Source organism: Otolemur garnettii, unplaced genomic scaffold, assembly GCF_000181295.1.
Source record: "Otolemur garnettii isolate 467f Iridium unplaced genomic scaffold, OtoGar3 scaffold00019, whole genome shotgun sequence".
Lineage (NCBI taxonomy): Eukaryota > Metazoa > Chordata > Mammalia > Primates > Galagidae > Otolemur > Otolemur garnettii.
The window spans coordinates 4,467,489-4,476,812 of NW_003852414.1; the positions used below are offsets into that span (position 1 = coordinate 4,467,489).

The 9,324-nt window shown below is 45.5% G+C and overlaps 1 protein-coding gene across 1 annotated transcript in view; it reads left to right on the plus strand.

The window, feature by feature from the left end:
* Nucleotides 1–6,694: 6,694 nt before the first annotated feature.
* KIF5B (kinesin family member 5B) overlaps nucleotides 6,695–9,324 on the plus strand; it is a 51,363-nt gene continuing 48,733 nt past the window's right edge. Inside the window, exon 1 of the mRNA XM_003786724.3 lies at nucleotides 6,695–7,244. Within this exon, the coding sequence (XP_003786772.1) occupies nucleotides 7,119–7,244 (126 nt within the window). The 5' untranslated portion in view covers nucleotides 6,695–7,118. The remainder of the gene's footprint in view (nucleotides 7,245–9,324) is intronic.

Below are 9,324 nucleotides of genomic sequence, written 5' to 3' on the forward strand. Positions count from 1 at the left end.
TGGTTGGCGCCTTAGCCGGTTGAGCTATAGGCGCCGAGCCGAGAAAGATCTTGATAGTCACCCCTGATATCAACTTCAGATGGTTAGAAAGTTTCCCCCAAATATTCATTCTTTGAGCTGTCACGGCACAGCTGTTATAGAATCTATCTCTATGATTTATACTTATTCAAACTCCCCCGCTACAGGTCCTGGGAAGTTGTTCACACTTGTATCCCACCCTCTTTTGAGCGGATCACGTAATGAATAGGCACCCATTGAATTCCAATTTCAATCAGTAGAGAAGATTTATTAGCTCTTAAGAGAGCCTGAGCACTGAGCTTAACATTGTTGGAGAAAATGAGTCACAGGCGCTGCCTTCAGGGAAATTATTATATTCATGGGGTGATAAGATACGTATACAACTAGAGACCAAAATGTATACCACGGACAATTGAATATAGCAGATTAAAATGTACATTTATTTTGACCCCCCCCAAAGTACCACTGAAATAACAGTGAAGAAATAACAAAAGTCCTAAAGCCACCAGTGTAAAGAAAATGTGAAAGTCCTTCAGTAAACAGGGTTTCAGCAAAATGTTGGAACTGTGTAACTGTCTAAGAAGGCTGGAAAATACTAAAACCTAAGCTTACAGGGCAGAAAGTCAAGATGTGAGTTGATTTTCTATATAGAACACCAGAAAACCGAGCACTTTGGTAGGCGCCTGTAATCCCAGCTCCTTGGGAGGCTGGGACAAGAGAATCACTTCAGCCCAAGAGTTGGAGATTGCTGTGAGCTGTGATGCCACAGCACTCTACCAAAGGTGACAAAGTGAGGCTCTGTCTCCAAAAAAAAAAAAAAAAATGCAATTCTTTCTGCTAAAAGTGCCAGAAGATTGTCCCTACCCCAAGCACAACAGAAGAGAGAAAGCTCACTTTCTTGAGAAAGTGAATCAAAGAGGGTGTGGACGCAGGAACACCAGACACAGCTGAAGTTAAGTTTAAGTGCCTTACTGACAACAAAGAAACAAAGTCTCTGAGCGTTGAGATCACCCAACCCCACTCACTTCAAAGCAAAGTGAGTCTAGCTGGCAGCTAGACTTATGTTGACCTTGTAAGCCATTAGAGGTTTCCTCTCTGGGAAACTAATCAGTCCAGAAGAAATTTATAAAATGACATTTGTGTCTTTACTATCCAAAGTGATCTATAGATTCAGTGCCGTCCCTATGAAAACGCCAATGACATTCTTCACAGAAACAGAAAACACAATCCAAAAACACAATCCAATTCACCTGCACACACCCGAAGGCCTGGATACTTGGGAAGCTGAGGCAGGATTGCTTACGCAGAGGTTCCCAGGGCCTCACTTCACCACCATTCCATTTACTTCCTTTCCTTCCCCATGACTCATGGAGTCTCCTGGAGTCACCACTGTGGAATCTCTGTGTCTACAGAGAAGAGTTTGAAAGTCACTGCCCTAGATCAATCATTCCTCCGCTTCTCTGCATTGGGGAACACAGGGGAAAGACAGAGTCGAAGTTCAGGAACTTCAGGTACCAAGTTTCTCTTTTGCTCATGTAGAGGATAAAGGAAGTAGGAGAGTTCAAGGTGACTGTAGTTTTTTTAGCCTGGATATATGGAATAATGCTGATATTTCAAATACCAGTGAGATTACCTGCTGGTATTCAATTGGTGTCACAAAACTAGAGAGCTGAGTATTGACTTTTGAATATTAAGTACTGGCAGGGAGTAAAGGCCAATTAATTTCATTTCTGGAATGTTACATTTGAGATTATGGCACAACCCCCTAAAGAAGGTGACCTATAAGCTGCTGGGGAGATGGAATGCCACACAGATTAAAAAGGCCAGGGTTGGCTCAGCACCCAAAGTACAGTGGTTAGGGCACCCAGGCTGGTGGGTTCAAACCTGGCCAGAGCCTGCTACATGACAATGACAACTGCAACAAAAAAACAGCCAGGTGTTGTAGCAGGCACCTGTAGTCCCAGCTACAGGGAGGGACAGAGCCAAGAGAATCTCTTAAGCCCAAGAGTTTGAGGTTGCTGTGAATTGTAATGCCACAGCACTTTATTGAGGGTGACGTAGTGAGACTCTGTCTCAAAAATAAATAAATAAATACGTAAAGAGGGTGGTGCCTGTAGCTCAGTGAGTAGGGCGCTGGCCCCATATACTGAGGGTGGCCAGTTTGAACCCAGCCCTGGCCAAACTGCAACAAAAAATAGCCAGGCATTGTGGTGGGAACCTGTGGTCCCAGCTATTTGGGAGGCTGAGGCAGGAGGATCGCCTGAGCCCAAGAGCTGGAGGTTGCTGTGAGCTGTGATGCAACAGCACTCTACTGAGGGTGACAGAGTGAGACTCTGTCTCTTAAAAAAAGAAAAAAGAAAGAAAAAATAAAAAAGTATATAAAGGCCAGGGTCATAGATGAGAGATTGCAGCAATTGTCAAAAAATGAGGACAGAGACTTTGAGATGTCCTGCAAAGTTTGACATCTTCCTGCCACACCCAGCCTAGAGGCATGTTTTACTTAGCTCAGTGTTTAAAGTATATTTAAATTAATGGCCAATTTCACTTAATTTAAAAATTGGGAGTTTTAATGACATCTGGTTATGCCTTTTCTAGAAAATAGGAAGACATGACAGTGGTGGGCGCACGGTCTCCTGTGGCCAGAGTTGAATAGCTGCTGCTGTATCGGACAGGACTGGCTCTGAGTAGTCAGACACAGTCCCTCTTAGTCAACTTCTGTTATTTCATGGCAGCAAGAAGTAACAAAGATTCTCCCTGACCAAACTCTGGCCAGGTTCCTCTGAGACCTTTTGCAGCTAGGCCTCAAACTTGGCCCAAAAGATTTGAACAAACACCCTAGGGTCCTAGGGTGACTCTGGCCTCCTTTAATGTGCCTCCCTGAGAAAGTCAAGATCACCAGAAAGGAAGTTTGTTCCAGCTAGCACCTGAAGATAAGACCCCTGTCTCCCAGCTTCTGCGCGTGGCAAAGAGCATGACCTTCATTCCTGCCAGTTAATAAGCCCAACCAGAGGGGAACAATCTCCACGTCTCTCTTTTTGTAATTTTTCACTTCTCCAGCTATACTGGGTCCCCCTTTTTGTTCCCCCATTCTCCCTTTACAACGTCCAATTATCTCTGTACAAATCACCACTGAGTTCAGCTCACTCTGGGCTCTCTCCCCCTTACGATGCTGGATTACAACTAAAATCTACAGTCCTTACCACTGTAACTAGTATCTGACTCTGTCTGTCTTTGACAGAAAGCTACTAGTCAACAGAAACCAATGAAGGAGTTAGGTTTTGTTGTCATTGTTTTAAAAGAAAAAGAGACTGAGCATATTTTTTTTTCTTTCTTTTTTTCTTTGTCCTTCAAGGAAGCTGAGAAAAAGGGAGAAATCAAAGATGTAAGAAGATGTTGGCCCTTGGTAGGGTCCAGGTATTGGAAGACGCTGGAAACAATTCTAAATGTAACTGAAAATTTAGTTTTAGGGAGGGAGCTGTCTTCTTCTGAAGTTAGAGTTAAGGAGAACAGAATATAGATATGATGAAGAAGTCAGATGAAAAATAATAGGACTGAAGTAGGGAGAAGGTAAAAATCTACCTTTCATTCATCAGACTGGACTATAACAGTCACAGATAAAGCCAGCTGCAAAGAAGGACAAAATGCTACATCCATAAAGTGTCACAACAACCTTCTTTGAATGACTACTGATTTATTTTTCTTCCTTCCTTTCCTTCCTTTCCTTCCTCCCTTCCTCCTTCCCTTTTCTTTTTTCTTTCTTTCTTTCCTTCCTTCCTTCCTTCTTTCATTTCTTTGATAGAGTCTTACTATGTCACCCTTGATAGAATGCTCTGGCGTCACAGCTCACAGCAACCTCAAACTCTTGGGCTTAAGTGATTCCCTTGCCTCAGCCTCCCAGGTAGCTGGGACCACAGGTGCCTGCCACAACGCCCAGCTATTTTTTGGTTGTAGTTGTCACTGTTGTTTGGCAGACCAGGGCTGGGTTCATATCTACCAGCTCTGGTCTATGTGGCTGGCGCCCTAGCTGCTGAGCTACAGGCGCCGAGCCAATGATTACCAATTTCTTACTGAGAAACTGGGTTCTTTTATAGAATATTAGAAACTGCTGCTTGAAATCATATCATTAAGAATAAATAATCCCATTCTTGTTTGAAGGATCTAAGACATGGAGAAGAAGCCTTCATTTCCAAGGCAAGTGAAGAGCTTCATAAAAGGGTTTCTGAAGGCACCATTTCGCATCTATTTGAACTTTATAGTAGTCAAGGAAATTGGACTTGGGGTTGATATTAGCCCAGACCTTATGTTGCTGCCTTTACTCACAGCTCTGCTTTGTTTGGAGCTGCTTAAAACAATGCTTTATTTAAAATTTTACCAACACTCCACACTCCCCCCCCAAACCCGGAGATAACTCCATCTTTCCCTTCTGTGAAATCCTCCATAGTTTCTCTGGTGTGAGGTCTTCCTCCTTCCAATGGATGAATACACCTGAATCCGGTGAACCCTGGATTTGTTTCTGAAAGTAGTAAGACGACTGGGTGAGCACAGGGGCAATTGAGGGTTTTCATAGCCCAGTTCTTCATTTTACAAACAAAAAATGAGGACCAGAAGAAAGGTTCCTAATTATTGGGCTAGACTACCACCTTACCCCAGCAGAGGATCTTGCCATCCATGCACGAAGATATTCAAGGCAGGGGTACAAGATATGGGCAAAAACAGAGAGCAGACGGAAAACAACGTACACATAGAACAGAGTAGACTGATCCGGACTGATCCAGAGAGGATCCGTGGTCCCCCAGGGTTAGGGCCCCCTCTTTTTTGTCTAAAATATATATACTTTTGAGACAGTCTCAAGCTGTTGCCCTAGGTAGAGTGCTGTGACATCACAGCAACCTCAAACTGTTGGGCTCAAGCGATTCTCTGCCTCAGCCTCCTAAGTAGCTGGGACTACAGACGCCCACCACAACGCCCGGCTATTTTTTTTTTTTTTGATGCAGTTGTTATTGTTGTTTTAGCAGGCCCAGGCCAGGTTCAAATCTGCCACCCTGGGTGTAAGTGGCCAGCACCCTGCCAACTGAGCTATAGGCGCCACCTTTGTTGAATATTATTGCTGTGCTAAACCAGGGGAGGAATATTCGTGTATTTTCTGGGAAAGGGGTGGAGAGTTCTGCAACTAAAGCTGTCTTTCCCCTTTTTAGTCCATGTAGGATAATTGGGGGGGTGGGGTTGCCATGGTATTTGTAAACTGTCATGTGCTGGTGTGTTTTTATTATGCTAATGAGGAGAGTTCAATTAGGGACGTGTTGCCTCAACTGCCCACATGCTCCAACTAAAGGAATTCCATCTTTTACCAACATAAAGATATTATGGCTGGCTGGATGCCCGTAGCTCAAGCCGCTAATACGCCAGCCACATACACCAGAACCAGCAGGTTCGAATCCAGCCTGGGCCTGCCAAACAACAGTGACAACTACAACCAAAAAAAAAAAGCCAGGCTTTGTGGCCTCCACTAATTGGGAGGCTGAGGCCAGAGAATCGCTTAAGCCCAGGAGTTGGAGGTTGCTGTGAGCCCAGGGTGACAGTTTGAGGCTCTGTCTCAAAAAAAAAAAAGATATTACGGCTAAAGTAAAATAAGTATTGGTTACATTTATTTTAGCCTAGCATATGTGCATTCTTTTGACTTTCTTATCCTGTTGGCCGACTCCTTCTGACCCCTACCCTAACTGCCCGCAAGGTTTTGACTCAAGTCGTAATTGCAATTTCCTCACTTCACACCCACTTCAGAGCCACTTCCACATAAAGAACTGTCACGGGTACCTATCATGATACCTATCTTCTGAAAATACAAGGCGAAGTCAACTAGGGAGTGGTTTTCCTTAAACATGTAATCCACAAACATATCTAGGCCTTTTAAGACCATGTTTAGCCCCAGGCCAGTCATTCCTGCGGTATTGAGATTGATGAGTTCCACGTGTCGCTATGGAGGACCTGGGTCCTCAGATTCCCTGTGCACCTGAGAGGCAGGAAATGTGCAGGGCTGGGGTGCCTGGCTCTGGGCAGCTGCGGACGACAGAGGCTGCAGAGTGAGTGGGGCATAAGGGCTCTTCTCCCACCTCACTCCACTGTTCGACATTTCTTCAGCCACTTTCTTCACTCCTTACGAAAAACTTCCCTTCCCTTTCTTATTTATTTCAGTCTCTGCAACCCACTCTTTCAGGAAGGTGCCACCGCTTCAACCAGAGAGCCTTGCCTCACCAATCATTCAAATCTTCCTTTTTCTGGCACCATGCATGGGCCAGGACTGATTCTTCCCCCACTCCACCCCCTGACAATATGAAAGCAAACACTTCCTTATAGGAATATAGTATATTTCATTTAAAACACCACAATATTGAGTCGTTCCAACAAACTCCTTTTTCCCCAAAGAAAAGAAAGGTAAGTGCATGCTCTTTGGCTCTGGGGAAGCGTCCGGCGGCTCAGGATGGTGGTGGGGAGCCGACACCCCACGTCCAAAACCACCCAGGCGAGCGGGAAGACTCGAATCTGCTACTCGCGGCGAGGAGCAGCGGCCGAGCGCACAGGGACCCGGCGAGCGCGTTGATTGGTCGCCCGGCCGCCGGGCCCACCGCGCCTGCGTAGTCCTCCTCCCGCGCCGCCCTGCCGCCGCCCTGCCGCCGGTCTGCGGCCTCGGGAGAAATCGGGCGGCAGCCGGCGAGCCGACAGCGAAGCCGGCCGACGGGTGGGCCCGGCCTGTTCTTTACGAGGAGGAGGGAGGAGCCCTCTTTCTCGCCCCCCGCGCCCAGACTCCTCGGCCCCCGCTGCTTGCCCAGGCCGGCGAGGGAAAAGCTGAGGAGCCGCGGACGCTCTGCCCGGTGCCGCCGCCATGGCTGCCATGATGGATCGGAAGTGAGCCCCAGGGCGACGGCTGCCGGCGCCGGCACTTGAGTCCCCGCTCCCCGGCCGCCTTCCCCTCGGAAATCGCGGCGCGGCGGTCTGCTGACGCTCGTGGCCCTCGCGACCCCAGGGTCTCGGCGCCGGCCTGCTTCTTCCGAGACTGAGAGGCGGGGAGTGGTTCCCGGCCCCCGGCCCGGGCTGCGAGAAAGATGGCGGACCCGGCCGAGTGCAACATCAAAGTGATGTGTCGCTTCAGACCTCTCAACGACTCTGAAGTGAACCGCGGCGATAAGTACATCGCCAAGTTTCAGGGAGAAGACACGGTCATGATCGCGGTGAGTGACCCTCGCCCTCTCTCCCCCACCCTCGTCTCGCTCCTTCGGGCCTGGAGGAGCCGGGAGTTTAGGGAAGTAGTGGGGTGCGGGATTGAGAGGGAGCGGTGGGGTCCCCAGCCCTCTACAGAGGGGTTTGCTGGTTGGGATAATCCAGAGGAGGGACAGTGCGCAGCTCCGGCGTTCCTGGGTCGTCCCCACCCCAGTCTTCGGCGCCGTGAGACGGAGGCGCCTAGTCGCAGCCTGGGACACTCCCCCACCTGGGGCGCTGGAGGAACCGTCCGGGGAGCAAGTTGAGTGTCTGTGTTTTGCATATGCAGTTAGGGTTACTGATGCTTCTGGTGTTTTGGATTACTTCTGAGACCGGCCTACTATACCTTAAATAGTAAAGATCCTTAGTTTTGTAGACACATAACTTAGGTGTGTTGGGCCATATTGTTTTCCCCGGGGAGAAGAAAAAACCACCAAATAGCTGCAAATCCTCAGATGTTCACCCACTCTTGAGTGATGAATGACTTATGTTAACAGTTAGAGATGGCAAGTCGAGGACTGTAAAAAGAAATAGTTGAGGTTTTTTGTTGTTGTTTTTTGAAATGGGAGTCATCAACTTTGTCTCATCTTCCAGCAGTTCTGACTGATTCTGATTGGGTCATTAGGTACTCAGAAAGATACAGTATTTCCTCTCTTACTGGGTTTTAGGAGGTAACAGCCCAGGGGAAAAGTGTTAACTTGTGTGTATCAGCCAGAAAGTATTATAAGAGCAAGCTTATAAAAAAGATAAAAATTGACCAGTATTAAATCCATACTTACACAATTAAGATCTATCTTGAAGAAAATTGGTTTTGATAATACCAAGAATACCAGGACATTGTTCCTTTGTAGTGTCAGATGTAACCAGAGTTGGCTAATTTTGTCAGGGAGACCAAAATGTGAGGATTTTGTGAGGTCTGATCTCTGAAAATAAAACTCCCGGCTCAAAGAGATTAAAAGTGGGTGGTAAGATACTGTATACAAACAGTGAACTATGACTAAAAACTAAATTCACCTTTTTGGCAATATGATGCAAAATTTTAATTTGTTAATTTTCCCTCTAATTGCATTCTGTATTTAGTACTCTGTGGTTTGGGCTATTTAATTTGGAAATAGGGGCAGAGAGGTCACAGGGAATGGAATATTTACCATTGACAAAGCATTGAATTCTAAGACTGGACTAAAGTTCTTTATGGTTTTAATGTATATTAAGGTTTCCAAAATTCAGCCCTAGAAAATAAATGTCTTAGCTCCATGTCCTTCTTGGTAGGCTTTGGGCAAACAAGTTGTTAGGTCACTAATAACTGCCAGCTACTACTGTGTGAAGACCATCGGTCTGGTTCTTTGTTACTAAGACCAAAAGAAAAACTCTTTGGCTATAAGTGACGTCACAGCAAGGCAGAGATGGAGAAGGGCAGTAGTCCTTTAGGATGATATATTTTACATGGAATCTGGGTGCTTGGAAGGCCTGGATTAGTTGTCAGACTTGAGGCTACTTACGAGTTTTTGTGGTTACAGTTGTCGGCTTCAGCAGTTGTTGACACATCAAAGCTCTTTTTCCTTTTGTATTTTCTTAAGAATGTCTTATTTTTCTAGATTTCTGAGTATATTTACACAAACCTGTAACTATCACTGTGATTCTGTTGGAATACTAACATTTAGGAGTCATGGATTTAGTCACATGAGATTAGTAACCTTCGATGTGGCCCATATATGACAAAATACAAAGAAAGAGCTAAAGGAAAACAAATAATTACCACAGAGAACATTAATTTATTCTAGGTTTCTACTGGAGAAAGTTATTTGTAAGTTCTTTGAAGTTTCTATAGTAGTATAAATATATTTAAGGGTTAATATTAGAAACAATGGATAGGTGATCAGTTTGTGAATCAGCAATAGACAGTTGGCTTTTGGATAAACTGATAAACATTAGTCTTTTTTAAGTGTAAGCAAAAATACATTACAACTAAATGATAGCCTTAAAAAAGGTAGGACAGTGTGTTTATGTGTAGTTCATTGTTTTCAGGCACATTTCTTTTTTTTTTTTTTTTTT